The following is a 25,302-nucleotide window of genomic DNA, read 5'->3' on the forward strand; positions in this document are numbered from 1 at the left end:
GAGAGTGGGTTGCTGGGCCTACGGGCTCAGGATCATAGTGCAGAGGACATCAAAGTCGATTAGCATAACATACTTCACAAAGGCATTGTTCTACATCCTACTTTGGTGAGTAGTGATTGAGGTCTTAAAAGCTTTCGAGTGGCCGGCCATCTATGGTGCAACTATTGGTTTTTACTTGTCTGGAGCAGAAAGGAGTGAAGAAAATCAGGGACATATGGCAACAGTTCAAGGGACTAGTTCACCACTTGAACCTCAGCCTCCATGATCCTGAGACCAGAAGAACTAGATGGTGCCTGGCTACTACTGCCAACCACTCTGAAAGAGATCACAATAGGAGATCTTGAATAGAATGGGAGAAAAATGTGGAACAGAACTCAAAATAATAAAGACTAGGAGCTCTGGTGGTGTAGTGCCTAAGGCATTTGACTGCTAACCAGAAGGCTGGTAGTTCAAACCCCACCAGCCACTCCTTGGAAGGACGACTGGATAACCTACTTCTGTAGAGGTTTCACCTCAAAAACCCAAGGAAAGCTTGTTGTGAGTAGGATTCGACTTGACAACAGTGAATTTTTTTAATTATTTATTTATTTTTAGGCTTACTGGTCTGATAGAGACTGGTCAAACCCTTGAGATGACGACCCTTAGCCACCCTTCAATCCTAGGCCTGAACTTACTTCCATGGTGTTAGCCAAACACCTTTCAGAGGAAAAATAACACAGGGAGATACTTGCTCCTTAGGACAGTCAACCAGAAGCAATCGAAAGGGCAGCATTTCCTCAGGGATACAGCTCAGAAGGCAGGAATGGATGGGAAAGGACAGTGGGGAATGGTAACTACAGGGAGGAAGTGGGTAGAGTGCTGTTATGTTGCGTGGATTGCAATCAGTGTCATGAAACAAAATTTGTATGGACTGTTACGTGGAAAACCAATTTACTCTGTACACTTTCACCCAAATCACAATGAACAGTTAAAAGATAAATAAAATGGTATTGTAGGAGCTAGCAAGATGTGTTGTGTTGCTGTTATGTGCCGTCTGAGTCGGATCCGACTCATAGCAACCCCTCCTTGGGTTTCCGAGGCAGTATCACTAGGAAGTAGATTGCCCCATCTTCCTTCTGAGGAGTGGCTGGTGGGTTTGAACCGCCAGCCTTCTAGTTAGCAGTCAAGTGCCTTTGGCACTACACTACCAGAGCTCCTTAGCAAGATATAACTCACTATTATTATGTAAACCATTGCTCCCCTTCTCACCAGTAGGATTGAGTCCATTAAAGCAATTAAGATCCTTGATTGTATGAACCACCAGCGTCCCAAATTAGAGTGACTGTTGCCCAGAGGATGTCGGTAAATTAGGCTTTTTTTGTGATCCATGCTAAGACTAGCATTTTCCTTGATCTTTTGGCATTTAGCTTTACTTACGTTAAAAAGCAGATACTTAATCTGGTGATATGGCTCAATAAACATTGCATAAGTTTTCAGATTTTTAAAACAATTTAAGCTCCCAAAGTAACAGCCCCATAAAGAGTGTATGTTAATGGTGCTCTATGGGACATAAATTAAGAAGGGCATTTTTCCAGCTATAGTTGGATACATGGGTCAGTGTTTTAACAGACTGCATAATCAGCACAAAGCCCAGGTCATTAGAGTTTGCTGGCGAGAATCAGAAAACCTGCACATCACCAGGAGAGCCCAAATATGCCTGGATAGAAGTAGTCCTTTAGAACCTGTTTGTCATTTGAAGGCAGGGCCAGGGACTAAAGCCTCACATGAGGAAAGAGTAGTGGCCTCATTCCCACTGGAGAACATGAGGTCTTCGTTAGCACCTTCACTGTAAGCAACCCATCTCCATATCCAGTACATCTAAATTATGTCGCTTCTCTATTTAAAACCAACCCAAACTTCTCATTCCACTTAGAATAAGTTTCAGAATCCTTGCAGGACTGGCAAGAGCCTCTTGATCTCATTCCCAGTTACTTCAGCTTTGAGTATTATGCTCCAGCCTCCCTGGCTTTATTGCAGATCCTGAAATACCCCTAGGTATTCTATGAAATTCCTGCCTCAGGGCCTTTGCACTTACTATTTTTACTTCCTAGAAAGCTCTTTCTGAAGATCTTTTCATTGTCTGCTGCTTCTCATCATGCTCTAGTGCTCTCTTTTCCAGCATCAGTTCCTCAGGAAGACCCTTTTGGATCAGCCTTGTTGACATAACCTTTCCTAGTTACTCTTTATTCTCTTAGGTGGTTTTATTCTCTGCGTAACAGTTGTCATCATCTGGAAATATATTATTTATTCACTTGTATATTTTCTTGTTGCCTGTCTCTCCCAATATAAAATAGACTTCACTGGAGCTAAGGTGTTATATACCCTGCCACATACTAGGTGGAGATTTTGGGCAAGTTATATGGGCTTTCTGAACCTTAGTTTCATCATCTGTGAAATGGAGATAACAATAGAAGTCTGAAGAACTTGGGTAATATCTTCCTCTTAGGGATATTGTGGGGATTCAAGGAGGCTACCAGTAGAGGCCCCAGTCTGCAGTGGAGCTAAATAACCATCAACTCATTTCTCAATCTGTTATTCTACCCATGTTTTATTATCCAAAAAGTCCTTGAAACATAAGCACTAGCTCTTTTTGTAGAAAAAGGTGAAACATATGTACCATATTTTACTCAACACACACATCACATAGCTCTGTAGAAACTGAACAACACCTTGCAAGTTAGTTTCTTATGTACACTATGCACTATATGTGTTTGCTTGTTTACGTGAGCATGTTATATTCAGAAAATATGGTAATTTTTTAATGTGGGCTCTTATTTCTGTGAGTATGTAAATACATATTTTTATCTAATTGCATCACATTATTTACATTTTTGTATCTTTTTGTATAATATTATTTGTTGATCCTACATTTGAAATGTTCTTTAAAAAGTCATTTTGAATGCTGTATAATATCGTATTGTACTATATTTTATTTAGCGTTTCCCTGTTATTGGGCCTTTAGATTGCTTTCAAGTTTTTGCCCTGTATAAGTAAATTATCTTGAATATCTTTGTGCATGAGTATTTTACCATACCTCGTATTATTTCCTGAGAGTTGAAACCCATAAGTGAAAATCATTTTATTGACCTCCGGAAGTATCAGTAGTTCTATGTACAGCACTATGGGGAATTCTAAACAAGTCCAAAACCCTTAAAAAAGTTACTTTGGTTGAGGGGACAAAGCTCAGACACTTGTAGAAAGGGTATGACCAAAGCTAGTATGAAATTGAGTAAGGGCTAAATTAGGTGGTTCTACACAAGGTGCTAAGAAATTGTGATGATGTAGTTGTTAAGACATTTGGCTGCTATCCAAAAGCTCAGTAGTTCAAACTCACCAATTGCTCCGCAGAAGAAAGATGAGGCAGTCTGCTTCTGTAAAGATTTACAGCCTTGGAAACCCAATGGGGGTCGCTGTGAGTCAGAATCGACTCAATGGCAGTTTGTCTTTTATTTATTTTTCTTGACACAAAGTGCTGAAGGAGTTCTGGGAATGGAACACCAGAGGGTCGTAGTTGCTGAAGACCTACATGAACACCTTAGATTTGATGTGGGCCCAGGAGGAGGTATAGGGAAAAGAGGGCATTTGAAGTGGAAGCAATCTCATGAGTGAAGGCTTGGAGAAAACACAAGCCAGCCTCAAGGCAGTCTGGACTGTGGCTGCAGTCAGAGCCCAGGCCAGACGAGGTGAGGCCGCTTGGATGGGGCCAGGAATCACAGTGCCATAGTCATGTGCTGGGCACTTACACAGAGCCTAAGTATTATTACTATCATTCTGAGCACACAGGGGTCTGCTCAGAACAACAATATAAGCCATTTGTACAGAAGACCAAAATGGATTCCAAATAGCAGGTCCAGCTGCTCCAAATATCTCCCTCCCCCTGTAGTTAACATTTTACTACCCAACCGAGTAATTAATGAATTTGGCCCTGCGTAAATTCCCAGGCATAAATCCCTGCTGGGGGCTGTGTCTAGACATCCAGACCTGAGTGCTTGCACTTTGAGCATTCAGCACCTTATCACTTGTGAGAAATCTGGTTTAATGGGGAAGATGGCAAGGTGCTGTTGCCACCCCCTCCCTTTGGCACAGTGGCTGTGGAATGAGGGTCCCCCTTGGATAATGACTGTGTTAGGAGATGGAAAGGTCTTAACAGTATTTGTTATGTGGCTCTGGTCGCTCCAATGCACTGACTGGGAGGTTTCTCCATCTTGTTGCAGGCTGTGTTTTGTGAAGCTCAAACTCCTAATGATAGCCATTGAGTACAAATCTGCCAACCGAGAGAGCCGGTAAGTTTGCCGCAACCCAGCTGCCGGCTGACATTTATGGTGGTGAGAGTGCACTCTGGAAATGCTGGGTCCACTTCTTCTTTCTTAAGCAGTATTTATTTGCCTCTCTGACCCTAGGGCACATTTCAAGGCATGCTTAACCCGAAACTGCAGCTTCTATTCCCAGACCAACCTTGCATCCCAAACTCCACTGGGCATTCAGACAAGGTTTCTCTGGGGGAAAGATATAAAGTCTCCATATTTCCACCTGATCATGGAAGGTTGGGCAATCCTACTTCCATAGTGATACTGCCTCGGAAACCCAAGGAGGGGTCGCTATGAGTCGGAGCCGACTTGACGGCACATAACAACAACAACATGACAACCTGCACTTTTCACCTTCCAAGCTTAAAACTGGGGCAAACCTTGTCCTAGAACCCTTCTGACTGCTATGAGCAGAGAGCAGATGGACTCTGGCCTCCTTTACAGCAGACATGGGGCAGAGTGTGATGGGAGACACCAGCCCCCTTGATGGCCAAATTACAAGCAGCCTATTGTGTACCATATGTGCTTCTCCCGGTGCAACCCAAATCCAGGTGGCAGAATAGCAGCTTCATGTAAATGAGCCAGGAGAATGAGGCTCAGAGGCAGAAGCTCTTTTTATTTATTTATTTTGTACTTAATTATGTGCAAATCAGGCTGATGAGGAACTGGGTCTGCTTGAAACAGATAACAGCCCAGTCAATATGTGAGTTCATTCAAGAAGAGGGGACACATTGGGTTAACAAGTTTTGTTGATGGGGTACTGTTTCTAGTCTATATAATAGAGATGATTTTTTGCTTCCTAATACTGAGTAATCGTTTTTGAAAGAAAGAAGTCCTTGACATTCCCAGGTCTTTGTGCTCTAAAAAGACATCCATATTTTGTTCCTAGGTATAGGAGATAGGCCTTCCTGAGCAGGAGACTTGGGAAGGAACTGGACTGGAGGTCCATGAACTACTTCCTTTTTCATGGCAAATGAAACCAAAAGAACTGGATGGTGCCAAGTTACCATTACTGAATATTTTGACCAAGGTTGCAATAAATGAGTCCTGATTAAGAGGGGGAAAATATAGAAAAAAATGGAAAATTTCTTACAGAATCCAGACTTACTTGGCTCTTGGAAGCTGGAGGAACTCCTGAATCTGTTACCTGGAGAATAATATTGAACTTTGAACCAAAACTATCCACTGAAACCTTTTCAAACTAAACAGCAATTTAGCTGAATTAGTAAGGAATGTTCACCTTGAGCATTGCACTCTTTTAAAGAATTGTTTATATCAGATAAAATTGACAACAATAACCCTAAAGCATAGACACGTGGTGTATGGGACAGTGAATCTAATCATTGAGGGTGAAACAATTTGGGGGGAGAGAGCAAAAATGGTGACAATGTGGAGAACGTAACCAATGTCATTGAACTGTACATGTAGAAATTGTTGAATGGGGGTATTATCTGCCATATATATTTTCACCAAAAAGAAAATAAATGTTAAAAAAAAAAAAATCAAGGCCTGACACCCTCCAACAAATGCCTTAAACAGAGTATAGATAGGCCTCAGGTTCCCACAATTAGTTTGCTTCCTGCTATTACCATTTAAGGATTTTTCATCATCCAGATGAATGACCCAAAAAGCCAAATTTCCAAATGTATAGTCTGTGTCTCTTATGAAAAAAAACAAAACACTGGATTGTAAGCAAGTCAATCCAATGTTTTCTGTTATCCTCCAGATCCGATTGCTCACAAAGTCAATCTGATCAAATGTGAAGCTCTTTTGAAAATCCAAATCAACCAAAAAGAAAAAGAAAATGGTAGATTTGGTGGCCACGTGTAAAACATGGCCGTAACAATAAATATGTATATAGATATACATTTTCTTTTCTGTGTTGGCAAAGTGAAGAATATTATTTGTAAAAACAAACCCGAGAGTCCTGGTGATTTGGTGTGCAATAGATCAGGTAGAATTTTCTGGGATTACTGTTTGCCTGTGTTTTTGCTAATAATTATCTGTACCTGTGTAAGGGGAAATGTGTATCTTGGGATTTTTGCAAATGGATATTCTTCATGTTGCCAAGTCAGTAAATTTTTGTGTAACTTGGTGTTTTCTCTTGATCACTTTTGTGCATCTCTCAAAAAAAAGTGTCACGATGTGGGTGATGCGGAATAGTATTTTTTCGGCCATTCTGGAATAATTTTGTGGCAGGAAACTGAATACTGAACCTTGACCCTTTGGTCCCAAGCTGGGAGGATGAGATACGGTTGATGATGCGGTATGAATCCATTGCTACCATTCTGAGAACAATGACTCAGAGCATTCCCTGCAGACAGTCTTTTCTGTGATGGACCTTCCAATTAATTCCCAAATCTGAAGTGTTCTCAACAAAGTCCTGTTTATAGAGATAGGTAGTTTTTATATATAATATTTTTTTCCTTTTTTTTTTTTTTTTTTTGGTACAAAAACCACAAAGAGAACTTGTTTGGCTCTGTTTTGGCTTTCTGTGTGCCGTTGCCAGCTTTAATTCTCAGATGTGGCTTGGTCTCATTGTGGATGCACATTGGTTCTTGTGGAAAAAGGTGTGTTTGAGGGAATGTGGATTATACCTCTGAGAAAACACAAGGATGAATCAAACCTAACAACCATGCTAAATATAATCAAATTTTTGATACCTCCTGAGATGATAGTTTTAATTTTTTCTTCAGTTAAAAACATCCCCTTTATTTCCCTCTCACACGTTCTAAAGGGCCAGATCTTATAATTTAGAGACTTCTCCTTTTAACTCCCTTACCTTCAACCTGTGTTTAACTGCCTTCTTTGTTGTTGGTTCCACCCCATATTACTGTTTCCATGCTTTGCTGAAAAACCTTGTTTTCACACACCTCCTTCCAATAATTTGAAACAAAGGTTTTATTTCTTCTTTCCTTCTGGTGTCAGTCAATTTATTATCAAATTGTTTGATTTTCAATTCTTTTCTTGTCGTTTTGCAGAAGCCGAAAGCGGTATGCACTCTTCGTTAACTTCCCTTCCAACCTCCACCCTCTACCTTCACTCCTAACCACAGGACTAACCATTTGCCAAGAATTCAGGAAGATAACACCAACCTCTCTTATATATATATATACTCATATATATATAATCTCACTACCCCTTTGTCTATCAGTATTTATAATAGACTATATACATATATATATTTGTATACGTATGTATATAATATATATAAACTTCTCTCCACCAACTAGAGTACATAAAAATCGAAAGGAGCATATGGCTGTTGTTTGATTTGTTGATTGTTTTGGATGGCGCACTAACTTCTTTGCAGGAAACCTAAAAAAGGAAAGGCACAGTCCTGTTTTTCAGTCATGGCACCAATGATGGGAACAAATGCTATTCAAGTTGAAAAGGAGGACGCGTCTCTCCAGCCCTATGTGTCTGTTTCTATATTGTTCTGATGTGTTGTTCTTGGTGTCCACCAGACTCTGGTGCCATTTTGTCTACATACCACATCCACATTCCCAGTGACCTCCTCCTCCGCCCTGTGTCAAGTTCCAGTTTTAAAGCAGAATTCATGTCTTTTTATCCACAAAATGGAGACCAAGCCCTTACACCTGTTTTTTTGTTTTGTTTGTTTGTTTGTTTTTCCTTACACCTATTTTGATGATAAACTATTAAGAACTTTATTTCCTGGGCAGTACTCAGTAAAGGCTTAGAGCACTGTTAATAAATTGCCAGACTATTGCATTTGATTTACTGAGTGAGTACTGTTTATTAAGACAAAGTCATGGCTTTCTTTTTTCCTAGTGTGTTTGGGCATATTTCTTAATATGAAGTATCTCAATTTTTACCATGTGACTCCACCCTGTTTTGCTGCTGTTTTGTGTTGCATGAAGCATGACTAAATCCTCATCCATGGCTTTTTGAAAAACGTTTTGGGTTAATATTTTCAACATAGTGTTTCGATAATGTGTTCTTTAAGACAGTACTGTTGAAAACATACTATTGAAATGCCTACTTGTTCATCTACCCAAGAGTTAATTTTCTCTGTGGTTGTAATCATTGTCATGTGTTTGTGTCTAATCATGTGTGTTTGTGTGTGTGCGTGAATGCGTATGTATTTGTCTGGTATTCTTGAAAGTCAGATTTTGTGGATTTTTGAGTCAATGTGTGAAAATAGAGGTGGCTTCCTGTCAGTTTGGTATTATTAATATGATCCAACTGCGAGAAGTTACTGCAACACTTTGCACCTTCAAAGGTCCACAGTGGTTGTACCACTGCTGTTGGCTTTTGATCTTTGAGTCCTTTTACCTTGTGGTGAAGGCATGCTTTGATGTAGGCATGATGTGTCCAAAACTATGCCTGAAAGTAGCATGGGTTGCTCCCAGAACCAAATACCCAGCTTTCTCTTTCCCAGGTCATCTAGCTCTCCTGCTCTGTCCCATATGGATAATATTTCCCTTATGTGTCAAATATGTTTTAAAATGCTATTGCTAAAATTATTGAAATGGATTCATGCTAAACAAGCCCTTGTCAATATTGCCCAGTAGCTGTCATTTGAACCTGACAAACTGGGAGCAATCTTTATTATGCTGTCTCTGTGTAAGTGAACTGGGCTTACATATATTGAAGCATGGACTACACAGCTATGTCTCCTATGTACACCCTATAAGGAAAAAGTGTGTGTGTCTAGTTGTGTGGGACTCCAGCAACGTGTATTATGAAGCCCAGAAGAAATGAAAAAGTCCAGACAGGCCATAAGATTTGAGACTTGGGACTCCTCAGCCCACAAACTACAGTGCAGTTGTATCCCTTGAGAGGGGACACACTTAGTTCAAAGTCACACTCGGTAGCAATAGCCTATGACTTTGTGCCATCAAAAAAGCCACTTCACAGTGGCAGGATTCATCTGGGCACAGGATGAACTCAAATCTTAGATGGTTCTTATTTGCTTACTCTAATCCATGAAGTCCCGATAGCTTGCTAGACACAAATATAATTATCATGTTAGCAACTACAAACTATATTATTCTGTGAGTGGTGATAACATTTTAATTGCCTGGGGAATGGTACATTACACCTACCAAAATGGAGGAGGATAGAGAAATATACAAGTATAATTTTTATCCATAATAGAGAAAAGTTTCCTTTGGGAAAAGTATTATCTATTTCAGTTGAATTATCAGTCAATCATTGGTTGTCTCCAAAACCAACATATAAATAAAGTTTATAATGATTGAGGGAGGGATCATTAGGTGTTTCCAAGTTGTTGTGTGCAAGTGGTCATGGAAAGGGATAAATCATTTTCCCCACACCACACCCTGATTCTCCAGTTTGATCTGAGTTCAGCAAGAGATGCAGTGCAGCCCAGGATTTGATGTTTCTTTAACTGTGGGCCTGCTAGAAACATTTCCTTGTTGGACTGACCCCTGCTAGCCAGTTCCATGCGAATGTGTTCTATGTTTGGGAACAAATAACTTCATTCCTAAGTGCATTGTTTTCAATATTGAAATTGCTAGCTTATGTTTCCAACCCCCAGAGGTGGTGAGGTCATACTTGTGGTAGGCCTGAGTGATGAGAAGTACAGCTTACTCTTTGAAAGAACAGCTTTGACTACCTGTCTCCTAATTTGAAAGGAAAAGGAGAACTTTTGGAATGGAGACCAATGACTTAGATGTTTTTCATTCATTCAACAAATAGTTGCAAAGGATCTGTTTTATGAAAGATCTCGGCTATGAGAAACTCAGAACTGAATAAAGTTTTCACCCCTCTACTCAACTATGAGTTCCCCATAGAAAATAAGTATGTACTCACTCCATATAATGAGTGAAGAGACAAAGAATAAATCTAGGTACAAAAATCGTCTGAGAGAGAGCAGAATTGAAAGAGAGAGCAAGTATCCTAGGGGAAGGGGCCACATCAGCTGCCACTGAATGTTTTCAGTTGAAATTAGCAAGGTCATAGAAGAATGAGGATAATTTTATGTTGCTTGAAATGTGAGAGAGTCCACCCCTGCCAACAAGATGTCTCTGTTGGAATTTTGCTAATTGATATATGGGCTTTTTTCTTAGAGATTCTCTTGATTCTTCACATGACACATCTTGAAGCTTATCTCTGATAAGCCATGAATTAGACAAAGTTGGAGCCAGAGAACTGATTTAAAGTGTCCCATAGGGAGAGGGAATTTTGGCAGTCATGAGAACAAAACAAATGTAACATTAGATATTCTTTTAAAGAGATCAAAGATCTTTGGAAAGATTTACATATTCACATTAGGAGGTCAGCAGCAAATTCTAAGGGCAGTAGACACTTTGCAGGAAAAAAAAAAAGTTACTTCTGTCTAGGATCTTTATACTTTAATATTTTTAAAGAAGAGGATTAACGCTTTATTGAAGCTTCTACATTTGGAATGTGAATAGAAGACTTACTGTCTAAAACATCAAAAACAGTAATATATTTCCTCAAAGAGTCTTTGAAACTTTGGACCCTTACACAGGGAGTATTATATGTCCTGGTCCCCTGGAATCAAGGGCACATGCTTCTTTACCAAACCCTTAAATATATGAGCCAAATCTAGCATAATGACTGTCTTTATGTATCTAGATTTCTTTCATTCATTGTTCTCAAAGCTAGGCTCTTTTTTTTTTTTTTTTTTTCCCTTTGGATATCCATCTGGAAGGCTCCCTTAGCCTTATCTGGATCTCTGTAAATGATGCTGCCTCAGTTGCGTAGAGATGAGTTAAACCCTCTCACCCCTGTCCAGAGGGAGCCAGAAGCCATCGGGAATCACACAGGCAGTGATGTCATTGGAAGTGCTCTCAGTACCTTACACAATCAGCCACAAGGTTTAAGGGTCAGAGAGAGACTCTACTGTACAGCCAAAGGTCAGTTCAGATTAACCCTTCTCCAGCATTGTGCAGGGATAAAATGCTTCTGAGACTGGCGTCTGTACGAAAGTCTTCCAATGCCAATAGATTACTTCCTGGGTCATTTATTAGTTCCAAGGACAAAGTGGACAGTTGTCGTGTTATGAGACATTATTTATGTCTAGTTCAGTTTAGGGTCTCTGTGAATCAGAATCGACTTGATGGCACACAACAATCTGATAATCACCTTACTTACTAGCAATAACTGCCATGTATTAGGGACATACTGTGTGCCAGCCACTCAGCACATAGTACTTATTTTAATTCTCTTAGGAATACGCCAATGTAGTGATAATTACTTCCTTTTACAGATGAAGAGAGTGAGGGTTAGCTGCATCCACATGCCCAAGGCCAGGGCCTGAACTTGTGAGGTCTGACATGTAACCTGCACACCTGCTTCCTTAACTAACATTGGTCCTGACCTCAGATAAGAACACAAATCACCTGACACTAGTGTCCAGAATCTTTCCACTCTACCACAGTAACTTGACAAAAGCAAGCATGGTGACTGTAATAAATTATCTCAGCCTGCAATCCCTAGAATGATGACCCCAGATTTTCACTGTAGGCCAATTCTTGTTCACTGTTGAGACAGAACAGAAGAGATCAAAATAAATTTCTCATTGATAGGAACTCGCCTATCACTGTATCATCAGTGACACAGTGGCCTTTATCATGGGAATATAAATTAATGAAGGCTATCATGTAAAAATAAAAGGAAACATAGTTCTATGGGAGGCTCGTTTTGCACATATATATCCCTAAGATGTTGATGAATGTCCAATTTCTCCTTTTAAATTCTGTTGTTCAAATACTTTTTTCCCCTCTCAGAAGCTTTCTTTTAACATCCTGTGAATACATATCAAAATACAGACTTTTCCAATTTTAAAGAATTCCTTTAGGGTACAGAAGTACATGGAATTCTTCATGTATGTCCTTGGATGTGATTCTGGAGTGGATACCTCTTCACCCTGTAGCTTCATATCATTGTGGGCAGGTCAGCCTGATGGCACAAATGTTGAAGCACTCGACTACTATCTAAAAGCTTAGTGGTTTGAACCCACCCAGAGATGTCTTGCCAGACAGGCCTGGTGATTTGATTCTAAAAGATCCATAGCCTTTAAGACTCTATTGAGCAGTTCTATTCTGCACACATGGGATCTCCATGAGCCGGAATCAATCCAAGGACAGCTAACAACAACTCAATTTGGTAAGAAGCCTTGTATTCCATTCCAGGGGGCCAGTTAAAGAAACTTTCCAATAATTCTAATGAGCATGAAGGCATTTTTGGCTTTTTTGTAATAATGAATAATAAAAGGAACAATAATCAACATGAACTGAGCCTGCCACTCATTATCTCACTTAATCCTTGAAGTAAGATGATATTTTTTCATCATCCCCATCTTGTAGTGGAGGAAATTGAGTTCCAGGGCGATTTAGTAACTTGCTCCAAGTCAGACAGTTATAAAGTGGCCATGCTGGAATTGGATCCAACGTCTGATTGTGGAGCCAGGGCATGTAAGGACCGCCTGCAGCAAAGGGGTGAAAATGTGTGCAAAACCCAGAATTATGCTTTTCTCAAACATCAAGTCTAATTGGCTTTGAAAAGGGAATGTATGTAAACTGTATGAACTCTGACCCTCTCTCTTTGTGATTATGCAGAGTTAGAGGGCTAGTTATTCCAAAGTGAGTAGTTGTCAGAGGGGTAATTAGAAGGTGCTTGGACCTCATGGCTGCTGGTTGCAATCTGTGCATTAGTGTGGTCTGCCACTTCCCGATTAGTACAGAATCCATAGCTGCCTGTGGTTCTAGGGCAGAAGAAGTCAAACCTTTGTGGACTCTTGTAATTTGTTATTTAGTGTTAATAACAGCAATGACACAGGTTTAGTTTCCTTCTCTCAGGTCTTGTTATGGTTAATGGTGGATGTTCTTGTGCCCACAAGCCATTATTTTGCAATAACAATCTACTCTAACATCTTCCAACAGAACAAAAGTTCACCTGGGTCCTTCCTGTATTACTACAGACACATCGTTCTGTTGGCCACAGCACTTTCTAGAATGATTTTGTCAGCAGAAAAAAATTGCATGCTAATTGCCATCTCCCATTTTGATTGTTTTAGGCATTTGAGCCCCTCCTCTAGCCTAGTTCCACACATCTATTACTTTAAGCACAACTTTGCAGATCAAAGACTGCCTCTGTTGTATCTGTTGCTACATTGAAGTCCTAAAAGTCAGCATCCATTAAGCCCAAAGTCTCATCTCCATCCCCGTGTAAAACATTCCTGTGTTCTGATTCTGATCTGCAGAAAATTAAACTTGTTTGTTTCATCCATTTATCAGATTAGGATACATTTATCTCTTCTGTCAGTCCAAACATAAGTTGGTCAGTTAATCTATTTATACTGCTTTGAAATAGGACAGTGTATATTTAGATTCAAACTTCCCTGCAGGGCAAGTTTTTTTTTTAGGGGTAATTTGAATTTGTTTTCCAACAATAGTTAGCTCCAGTCAGGACATTCCAGGCAGACACCTTATTTGAACATCCCCACACACTTCTATAGATACCAGGTTGAAATCATTAAGTATTTCCAACTGCTAGCATTTTCCCTCTTTACTGGTAGGGTAGATCCGGTTCTTCTTGCATAGACTGTACATAGAATCTACTTTCTCACAGTGTCATGCAGATGTTCTGTTTCCTGCTGCATTGGTTATGGGTGTCTTGTACCATTTCCCACAGTGATATGTGGTGTGTATACATGTGTGTTTATGTATGCATATAGGGGTCCCATTAATACTCTTCATCTAAAGGAAAATGGGTGTAGTAATGGCTTTATTAGACCTGTAACTCCTCAGCATTGGCCATTAATAGCAGTTTCCAAAGGGATATGGTATTAGGAACTTTGCTGAGTCAGGTGTCTTTGATGGTGGCCAGACTGCCTTGCTGTACAAACCTGGGCCCAAAAACCTAGATTTGCTTCATTGTCCTTAAGTGGGGGTATGCCAACATGGGAATCAACCAGTAGACTTAATGCTGGCATTATCCATTTAAATGGGTGGGATAGAGAACATCTAGCTCTGGGAATAGCATTAGACTAGTGGGCCCCCTATAAAATAAAACAACAGTGCAGTGACCCTTCAAGGTTTTAGTTAGAACATGGGCTCACAAATGTGTCTTCTTTGTTTGTTTTTGTCCATCGAGCAGTATATTAATTAATCCTGGAAACCACCTTAAGATCCAAGAAGGTACTTTAGGATTTTTCATCGCAAGTGATGCCAAAGAAGTTAAAAGGTAAGAATTAATTATTTTCTCCTGTTTTCCTATCTGATCTCCTCAGAGACATCTCAACCCAATGAAGGGGACTTGCTTCCATACATGCAGGGTGCTAACTCCCAAACTTCTTAATATGTGTATGGGCATCAAATGGTGTCAAGTCTCAGGAGAAAGGTGTTGTGCTTCTTTGTAGTTTTTTCCGCATACTCAATTCCACATCTTTGAATTGGAATCATAAAAGTTTAGAACTACGAGGGCCTAGTTATCAGCTCCCTTATTGTGTGTGTGAGGAAACTGAGACTGAGATAGCAGTCCTGAGGTCATCTTGATCATCATCAAGACAGAACAACATGACATAGTCAACTGGTTCCTTATTTAGCACTCTTTACTTAGTATTATCTGGGCAAATTTACTAGAGACCTGTCAGTTTCCTACTTTAAGTACCAGATTAACCCAAATGGATTTTCAAAAGGGTCAGATTGATTTCAAATGAAATACTAAAGTATTTTTACTGTGGCCTTCTTGGTAGGTGGCTGAAGTTGTCAGGTTATGCCTTTATAGATACATCCCAGTATCCTACTGGCCACAATGTTTTATGGCTCTTGTTGAAGTAACCTTGAATCTGTTTAGACATCCTAGGAAACAGTAGGGATCTTTGAAGAACAACATGGAATATTCTTATTTCTAATTCTATCCTATGGACTTGGAAAAACTTCTTAGCAAAAAATGTCACTCACATTGTCAGGGAGGCCACTTAGCTGAAAAATACAGTAGCATAAAGTATTTTAAATAAATTATTAATTGTAAAGTCATTTATGATGGTGTTCTGTTCTAATGAGTTCATCATAAGTCGGTTCTGACATAAGTTGGATACCTCATTTTCTTTTTAGTTTTTACCATTATTGCCTTTTATTGTCAATATCTTTATAAATCTGCTATTTGTCTTTGGGGTTGGCATGAGAATGATAATGTCAGCAAATTACATGCTGCAACATTATAATACATATTACTAATGATAAAATGTACAAAAAAATAAAAAGGTTGTAAGTATGGTTCGTTGTCCCTTTAATACATCAGGGAGTACCTCTAATTAATTCTATAAGGCTATTGTCAAGGGAGCTCTGGTAGCATAGTGCCTAAGGCACTTGACTGCTAATCAGAAGGCTGACGGTTCAAACCCACCAGCCACTCCTCAGAAGAAAGATGGGGCAATCTACTTCTGTAGTGATACTGCCTCAGAAACCCAAGGAGGGGTCGCTATGAGTCGGGTCTGACTTGACGGCACATAGCAACATTGTCTTCATTTAATGAGTGCCTAGTCAAAGTCACTCCTCAGAAGGAAGATGGGCAATCTACTTCTGTAGTGATACTGCCTCAGAAACCCAAGGAGGGGTTGCTATGAGTCGGGTCCGACTTGACGGCACATAACAACATTGTCTTCACTTAATGAGTGCCTAGTCAAAGTCACTCCTCAGAAGGAAGATGGGGCAATCTACTTCCATAGTGATACTGCCTTGGAAACCCAAGGAGGGGTTGCTATGAGTCGGGTCCGACTCACAGCACAGCAACAACAACAGCAAGTCAAAGTCAGGCACTGGTTTAGGTGTTCTACATTCTGAATTGTCACTCCTCAAGATAACCCTATAAGCTAATAAGTCTTTTAAAACACTCAGGATTTGGGGTTCCTTATTTGTAGAATTGAGATAAATGATGTGCCAAAGTCCACATGGCACATAAGCCCATGGCAGAACCTGTATCAGAACTTGTCTTTTCTTTTTCTAAAACCCACATGCTTCCTACCAAGTTTAATGATACTAACAACCTTTTATGTAGCATTTAGTATATGTTGGCATTCTTCTAAGTTCTGTTGCTATTGTGTACCACCGAGTTGATTCTGACTCACAGTGACCCTATATGAGAGGGTAGAATTCTCCATAGGGTTTCCTAGGCTTTAATCTTTACTGGAACAGGTCTCTAGGTCTTTTTCACTGTGGAGTCACTGAAATGATTTGAACCATCTATCTTTTGTGGTTAGCAGCCTAGCACTTAACCATTATGCCACCGGACTCCTTGTTCTAAGTCCTAGGTGTGGTTGTTGTTATGTGCTGTCGAGTTGGACCCAACTCATAGCAACCCCTCCTTAGGTGTCTGAAGCAGTATCACTACGGAAGTAGATTGCCCCATCTTCCTTCCAAGCAGTGGCTGATGGGTTTGAACCACCAGCTTTCTGGTTAGCAGTCAAGGCACTATGCTACCAGAGCTTCCAAGTCCTAGGTGCCCCATATTTATTAACTTACTGTATCCTTATAATAACATTTATGAGTCAGACAGCATTAAAAAAAAAGAAAATTGCCATCGAGTTGATTCTGGTTCATAGCAACCCTGTATGATGGTAAAACTGCCCTATAGGGTTTCTAAGGCTATGAATCTTTAGAGAAACAAATTGCCTCATTTTTCTCCCACAGAGAAGCTGGGGAGTTCAAACCACCGACCTCTTGGTTGGCAGTTGAATGCCTTGACCACTGTACCACCAGAGCTCTTCAGGTAGCATTAGTATTCCTATTTTACATATGAGGAGACCAAGGCACCAATTAGTTAACTCATTTACCCAAAGTCACACTGCTGGTGGGCAGTTAAGCCAGGATTGAATCCTACAGTGCAGTTCCATAGTCTGTGCTCTTAATGACTTGTCAAGAGGTGATCACAAAACTATGACATTTGACAACTGATGCTTATTATTTTCTTCTTCCTCACCCACTCTAGCAAACTAACCATAGCAGTTACAAAAGGTTTCAGGGGGGAAAAGTACTATGGGGGGGGGGATGGGGGAGAGTACCTTAAAAGTGAACTAACAACTTAATTACTTAATTTTATTTCTGAAAATTGGGAAAAGATTGCCATTATTTAGTTGTGGCAGCGGAATATCTCTCTGCCTAGTTCTGGAACCTCCTGTTCTTCCAGACTACCCCAAGACTTGAGTTGACTTGAGAGAGGGAAGTGGTGGCAAATGGGGCTGAGGCTTCCCCCTCCTCCCCCTGGTCCTCTGGTCGGAAGGTTGTAGTCAAGTCCCACCCACAAGACAAAAGCTAGAAGCAGCATCTCAGCATCTAGCACAGGAGGCCGGGGAGCTCAGCAGCCCCATAGATCACATGCACCTCCCAGATAGCAAATATAACGTGAAACTCCCATTTGTGTAATTCTGTTTCCTATTGCATCTCTCACTAATGAATGTCACAAATACCAGGCAGTCCCCAAAACAAATTACCTCCTATATTAGGGAGTGCAATATGTCTCATTTCAGTGCTTTATGGTATTCACAAATACATGCTGACACAATCAGCTACACCACCAGCCTGTAATTTTCCGTGGTGTGTGATGTGTCAGGCCAAATGCTGTCAGTTAGGGGATTTAAAATAGATGAAGACTGCAGAAAACCACAGAAAGGACATTGGAGATTTGAATGAAGCTAAACAAGTTTTGTAAAAATGGAAAAGTAGATTATGATGATCTAGTATTGCGTTTGCACCCTCCACTGCAAAAACAGCAACAAAAAAGAAATGAAGCCACAATTCCAGCTTTCAAAAGGTCACTTTGGGATGAGCTTCCATCCTTTACCTCCTGGTACTGAATATTTTCTTTTGTAAATAACCTTGGACTATAATCTTTAATATAGGAGCCACAAACTGGTGACTTACAGATCAAATTATGGCTTGCAGGCAAGATTCTTTTGACTCACAATTAAAAAGGAAATGAATTAGTTACTAACATGGTAAAAGTCATGAGTTTTCATGTGAAAATTCTTATTACTTGTTTCTGCTTAACAACTAGCAGATCAAGCAATACTGGGCAGCACGCTCATACTCATTCATTCATTTAGCAAATGTCTGTAGGTCACTCACCATGTTACATGCCATCAAGTCAATTTCAACTTATAGGGACTCCATGTGATAGAGTAGAACTACCCCATAGAGTTTTATTGGTTGTGTGTTATATTTATGGGGGCAGATCACCAGGTCTTTCTCTTGTGAAAGTGCTGGGTGGAATTGAACCATCCACCTCTTGGTTAGCAACCAAGCACTTAACCATTTGTGCCACCAGAGTTCCTTCACTAGGAGGAGGCTCTGTTCTAGATTCTGAGAATGTAATGGTGAACAAGGGACAGAAGGTCCTGCTCTCATAGGCTTGCATTCTACGGAGAATCGAATTACAGTTTTGTTTATTGATAGTGCAGAGAATTAGATCATTGGTTTGGGTTGAGTGTAAATGGAGGCTGCTCTGAGCAGGTGACATTTAAGCAGAGATCAAGATGATGAGAAAAAAATCCATCATGCAAAGATCAGAAGAAAAGAGAGATGTATGGAAAATGCCTCATGATGGGAAAAAATTTGGTGGGTTCAAGGCACCAGAGAAAGAAATTATGGCTGGGGCATGGTAGATGAGGGAAGAATGGTATGAGATGAGGTTGGGGAGCAAGGCAGGGCTAGTTCCTACACTATTTTATGAAGAGTTTGCAGTTTTACTATAAAATGGAAGCTGTTGATGGTTATAAGCTGGAGATGATGTGAGCTGATTTTATTATTGAAGGGTCTCTCCAGCTGTGTTGTAGAGAATGAGATGTAATGGATCAGCTGAGGAGGCCAAGAGACTCGAAGGCTATTCATAGTTAGATGCAGATGATGGCAACTTGGGCTAACCTGGTAAGGGTATTATTATTGTTGTTATGTGCCATCGAGTTGGCCCCGACTCATAGCGACCCTTCCTTGGGTTTCCGAGGCAGTATCACTACAGAAGTAGATTGCCCCATCTTCCTTCCAAGGAGTGGCTGATGGGTTTGAACCGCCAGCCTTCTGGTTAGCAGTCAAGTGCCTTAGGCACTATGCTACCAGAGCTCCCCTGATAAGGGTAGGTGGAGAGAAATAGGACTAATGCAAAATATATTTTAGGATCCATAGAGGAGCTTTGATGGTGTAGTGCCTAAGGCATTTGGCTGCTAACCAGAAGGCTGGCAATTCACGCCCACCAGCCACTCCTCGGTAGGAAGGTTGGGCAATCTAATTCCGTAGTGATACCATCTCAAAAACCCAAGGAGCGGTTGCTATGAGTCAGATCTGACTTGATGGGAGTGAGGATAGGATCCATTGGTGAATTGGGTATAAGAACTGAGGGATGGGGGATGAGGAAGAATAAAGCCTAGATTTGGGGCTTAAGTTATTGAGTGGCTGATGGAGAAAACTGGAGGAGGAACAAGTTTCAGGTGGTAGAAAGTCAAGAATTCTATTTGGGCCATGTTGTAAGAAATATATACTAACCATACACTTGGGAATGTGAGAAAGGCAGTTGTAAGAGTTAAAGTGAAAGGTGAAGACTGGAGATATAAATTTGGTATCAGTGAGTCTTGCCAAGAAACAGAGGCACACCTACATAGGGGAAGAATTTCATGAAAGGACTCCATAAAGTTGTGGACAGGGTTAAGGAAAACCAGCAGGCTATGGAAAATCCCCCAGAGCTAGCAACTGTGGAGGCACTGCCAGCTCTAGCTCTGCAGAGGTGAAGGGCAGAAGGGTTAGAAGAATCTCGTGAGAGACATTGTCATGAAAGACAATTTGGCAAGTATTGTGGCTTCAGAGAAATGTTGCCACTGCTGTTTTATGACCTGACAGGAGCCAGGGAATAAATTTCATGAATACATCTCTTCCCCCTCTTCAGTCTCCCACTGACTTCTGCCATTGGCCAAGCATAACAAGGAACCAGAGGGCACAGGAACCTTAAGGACTAGCCTTGCAGGACCCAAAGGTGGAGGGTCAAGGGGAAAATATTCAGCACAGCATCAGTGGCATGAACAAGGCATTTAAAGCCATGAGACTAAATGAGGTCCCTGAGGGGAGTGTGCAGAAGGAAAACAGAGAGAGACCCAAAGCACTGCTTTGAACATTCCAACATCTGTTGACTGAGACAAGGATGGAGAGCCAACAAAGAAAATTGAAAAGAAACAGGCAGAGGAGGGTAGGAGAAAAGCCAGGAGACACTTGTATCATAAATGTCTCAAAAAACAGAACATTTTTAAAGAAGTCACTTCTGTCTGATTGAGAGGTGAGGTCAAGGAGTGATGGAGGATGAATAAGTCATTGGTGACCTTGGCCAGAGAAGACTCAGCAAGAGGAGTGATAGAGATTGAAGCTGACCATTGGAAGTGGGGACACATGGGAATCAGGGAAATCAAGTCAACAGTGATTGCCAGAGCTCTTTCTAGAAACCTCATGAGGAAAGAGAGTGGTGACTGTAGGGTGTGGGGAATGCTTAGTGAGGAGAGGCAGCTATTTCTTTTAAGGTGACATGTGTATGCTGGGAGCTCTAGTGGTGTAGTGCCTAAGGCATTTGACTGCTAACCAGAAGGCTGGCAGTTCAAACTCAGCAGCCACTCCTTGGAAGAAAGATTGGGCAATCTACCGTAGAGATACCACCTTAGAAATCCAAGGAGGGGTCGCTATGAGTTGGGAATGTATATGCTGGTGGATGATTCAGAGAGAAGGAGAAAAAGAGTGATGCAGCAGCTGGGATGGTAGCGCAGAAGCACAGCCTGAGGGAGAGGGTGCAGAGCACTAGTTAGGGGGAGGGGCGTGGGTGAGTCCAGGGACATTTCATCCAGAGAGACAGGGTGCAGGCAGGAGGATGGGTACAGAGGCAGGGGATGTGCGTGGAGCCCTGTCCAAGCACTTCTGCTATCTTGGTGATGTGTGGGGCTGCTTGTGGAAGGTGTGGGGTGAACGGGTACAGGAAGAGAGGTTGAGGAAAGAGGGAAAGGTAGGAAATAGTTGTTTTGGACAGTGGGAAAGCAAGCAATGAGAAAATGGAGTAGGGTCAGGGTAGAGTGTAAAAATGCCCCCGAAATCCATGGCTATGGATTTAAAATGTGTTTCCTTTCTTCAGCAACATTCAACTGCTTAGGTGCAGTGGTGCAGGAAGATGGGGCTTTGTCAGGTGAACATGACAGAGGCAGAGAGGGATGGGAGAGAATGGTTCATACAAAGAAGTGCTACTTTGCAAAAATCAGATAGAGTTTAAACATTCTGCCCCCTCCAGTTGAGTGATGTGTCTTTGTGTCACCATAGACTCCCTAGCCTATTTCACTCATTAACCTTACTGTCTGGCACCTGTGGGGATTTCACTTTAAAGATCAAAGTTTAATGTATGATGTAATTGTACTTCCAACAGTCTATTCATACATATCAATTCTTTAGTATAGGTGTGTTCAAGATCTTAGGTTGTGGTGCCAGACTGTTGTTGTTGTGTGAAGTCGAGTCAATCCTGATTCATTGACCCTATAGGACAAAGTAGAACTGTCCCACAGGGTTTCCCAGGTTGTAATTTTTATAGAAGCAGATCACCAGGTCTTTTCTCCCACGGAACAGCTGATAGGTTTGAACCTTTGACCTTTAGGTTAGCAGCCAAGCACATAACCATACCTAGATTTAAATGCTGATTCTGTCACTCTTAGCTGTGTGACCTTGGGCAAGTCACTTAACCTCTCTGTTCTTCACTTTTCTCCTCTGTAAAGCACAGATAATAGTCATACCTCCTTCAAAGGGTTGTTGCAGGATCGAATAAGTTAATCCTTATAACATGCTTACAACAGTGCCTGGCCTATGGTTTGTGCTCTACAAATGTTAGCTATTGTTACCATAATTACTATTATACACAGGAGCATCAGATGGGGAGAAGATGGCCAAAGGAAGCAGAAGCAAAATTGCTACCCTGAATTTGATGTTTTCTCCTTTCAAGGGCACGATCAGATGTTTTTTTAGCCACATTGAGACACTGCACATACAGTCAGCTACCTTTGTTTTTTGCAACATGACTGAGAGCTGGCATTTAAAGAAATAGTAGAGGAGCTGTTATGGCAGAAAGAGCATTGGGCTGAGATTCAGAAGGCCCGGGGCTGGCCAGAACTCTGCCATGGGATGAGCTGTGATGCAGGTCATGACAACCTCTTCACATGACAGATGAGAACGCTGAGTCCCAGGGACTCTAGCTACAAGATCTCTTCCAGATCCCAAAGTCTTCATATTGGTTTCCAACTGGTGTCAATCATAAATGCAAGTCCTGTGAAAAACAAAAAAGGAATACCTAGGAATAACATGGTCAAGAGTTTTGTTTATTTCTTTAGTCCTGGTCAAGGAAAGACTATGTTTATTTCTGGCGTTCAGTTTCATGTTGGGAATGGTGACGGCACTAAGCCAAGGATTCTGTTAGTTCTTGTATCCAGGTTGCAAGTTTATTACAATGAACCAGCTCAACCCTCCAGTGCCATTCTTCTAGGCAGTGTCCATTTTCAACAGAGCTTGAATGACCTTAGTTGGTCTCATCCAGGATCTGTCCCTGACACGGCCAGGGCACTTTGTTATCACATACCAGAAAAAAAAAAAAAAAAAAACAACTCACTGCCATTGAGTTGGATTTGACTCATAGCGACCTTTCTTTGGGTTTCCAAGGCAGTACCACTACAGGAGTAGATTGCCCAATCTTCCTTCTGAGGAGTGGCTGGTGGGTTTGAACTGGCAGCCTTCTGGTTAGCAGTCAAATGCCTTGGGCACCACACCACCAGAGCTCCTTTATTATCACATAATGACACGTTAAGGCAGATGAGGGGATTTTCTTGGCAATTACTGCCTCTAGGTCTCTTCCACCCTACCTCAAGAACTCCTACCCAAAACCATTGGTAGTGCAATGACTAAGGCATTTGACTGCTAACCAGAAGGTTGGTGGTTCAAATCCACTAGCCACTCTGTGGAAGGAAGACAGGGCAATCTACTTCCATTAAGATTTACTATCTCAGAAACCCAGTGGGGGTCTCTCTGAGTTGGCATTGGGTTTGCTTTAGTTTTGGGCCCTAGATAGCTGGGAGTTGGTTCCACCAGCATTGGTAGCATTTCACACGGGCTATGGAATCTCACAGGTTGTTGGACGGAGCAAATGGTTGACTTACCACTTTTTTTTTTCTCCTTTCCTATTTTCCTCCTCAACCTCTCACTTTGGCTGGCGAAAAAAAAAAAAAAAAAAGATGCTTTCCAGTTGGCACAGTTATATTTTTATTTGACTGTGTCAAATAAATATACATTTTAATATACATTTGACCAACCAAGCTGTGAGGATTTCCTAGGTTGAAGGTGTATTTACCCCACCTCCACCGCTGGGTCTGATTTCCCACAGTCCCAATAAGCAGCATTGGAAGCTGCTCTCACCTGGGAAAGACAAGTGAGCAGACCCAGCATGTCACATCAGCAACCTTTCCCCCTGTTCCTTTTCAAAGGAAAGTTTATTAAAAGAAGCACTAACTCAAATCACAGAGGCCTGTGTTTGAAATAAATGGTCTTGCAACAAACATTTCCGTCTGTAAACATCTAAACCTTTCACAAGATTAAAGGAAATTAGTGCTGGCATGTTTCATTAATTTGGCACCATAGCGGAGGAAATGTGGTACTCATTTCATTTGGGTGGATTATGAAACGTGTCAGTTTTTCCATTCTCTTTCTCCAGGGCATTTTTTTACTGCAAGGCCTGTCATGATGACATCACAGATCCCAAAAGAATAAAAAAATGCGGCTGCAAACGGCGTAAGTAGTATTTCTTTCCCCCTTCCTTCCCTCTCTCTTAGTCCCCAAGTTTACTTTCCTTCCCCCTTTGCTATGTGAGAAACACAAAACATCCAAGAGTTTCCTTGAGTATGTTTGTGTCTCACCAGTAGTTTAAAAAGGCATGAAATAAATCCCTGTCCTTGCCTTACTAGAGCAGAGAGTGAAAAATCACCGCCCTCCAGCTCCTGGCAGTGACTCAGTGCCTAATCCCTACTTCTTGACTCTCAAGCAGTGCCTACATAGATGTGTCCAGTCTAACTAGTCAAGGATGACGGAAAGGAGAAAAATCTAAGGCCATGTAGGAAGGGTTGTTTCAGGAGAGCAATTTCCAGTGGATGAGAGGCCACCAAAGGGAAAGATGTCCCCACTAAGACTGAGGAAAACTGAGCCTGAGGGTAGAAGTTGACTCTCTTTCCTTTGGGATTCCTATAGGTTTTAGTACCAAAGACCAGTGTGTTCAATTATGATATCCTTGGACTGGCCTCAGGAAAGAACTTTCCATCAACAGTGGGCTTCACTTGTCATTGTCCCAGTAACCAACGTCAAATCCCATTGCTCTTTAGGGTAGGCTAGATTAGTGCTTGGAAGGAAGATGGGGCAATCTACTTCCGTAGTGATACTGCCTCGGAATCCCAAGGAGCGGTAGCTATGAGTCAGGTCCAACTCGACGGCACATAACAACAACAACAGATTAGTGCTTAGTATATTCTGGCATACCTCTCTTAAGCCCCTTCTAAAACAGCTTGCAATGGGGACTCTTGAGAAAGATACAGTAAGGGAGGGATATTGGATTGTAAGCTCCAGAGAAACCATGGCTGACCAGTGCCCTTTGCGTGGGGAAAGCCAGGCCTTTTGCAATCATTATGCTGCCTTGCTTAATTGAAATTGTTCACAATCCTAGAGAAAACAGTAATAATGATCCCTTCCTTCCTATGGTGATTTAGTATTTTAAAAGACCCTCATGATCATTATTTGCTTTGATACTCACCATAACCCTATGTAATTAGCAGGGGCTGTTATTAATCCTATTTTACAAAAGAGGAAGGTGACGCTGTGAGAGGACGAGATTGCTAAGGCTTGCACAGTCAGCAGCCAGGGACCCAGGTTCACCAAAACACCTCCCTTGATCCAGAGCTCTGAGC

General features: G+C 41.3%; 1 protein-coding gene across 1 annotated transcript in view; it reads left to right on the forward strand.

The window, feature by feature from the left end:
- KCNMA1 (potassium calcium-activated channel subfamily M alpha 1) overlaps positions 1 to 25,302 on the forward strand; it is a 1,147,148-nt gene that overhangs the window by 932,136 nt on the left and 189,710 nt on the right. The window contains exons 15-18 of the mRNA XM_007938677.2: positions 4,254 to 4,322; positions 7,328 to 7,339; positions 14,460 to 14,546; positions 24,063 to 24,139. Coding sequence (XP_007936868.1) covers positions 4,254 to 4,322; positions 7,328 to 7,339; positions 14,460 to 14,546; positions 24,063 to 24,139 — 245 coding nt within the window. The remainder of the gene's footprint in view (positions 1 to 4,253; positions 4,323 to 7,327; positions 7,340 to 14,459; positions 14,547 to 24,062; positions 24,140 to 25,302) is intronic.

This window comes from Orycteropus afer, unplaced genomic scaffold (genome assembly GCF_000298275.1).
Source record: "Orycteropus afer afer isolate SDZICR_OR568_19922 unplaced genomic scaffold, OryAfe1.0 scaffold00052, whole genome shotgun sequence".
Taxonomy (NCBI): Eukaryota; Metazoa; Chordata; class Mammalia; order Tubulidentata; family Orycteropodidae; genus Orycteropus; species Orycteropus afer.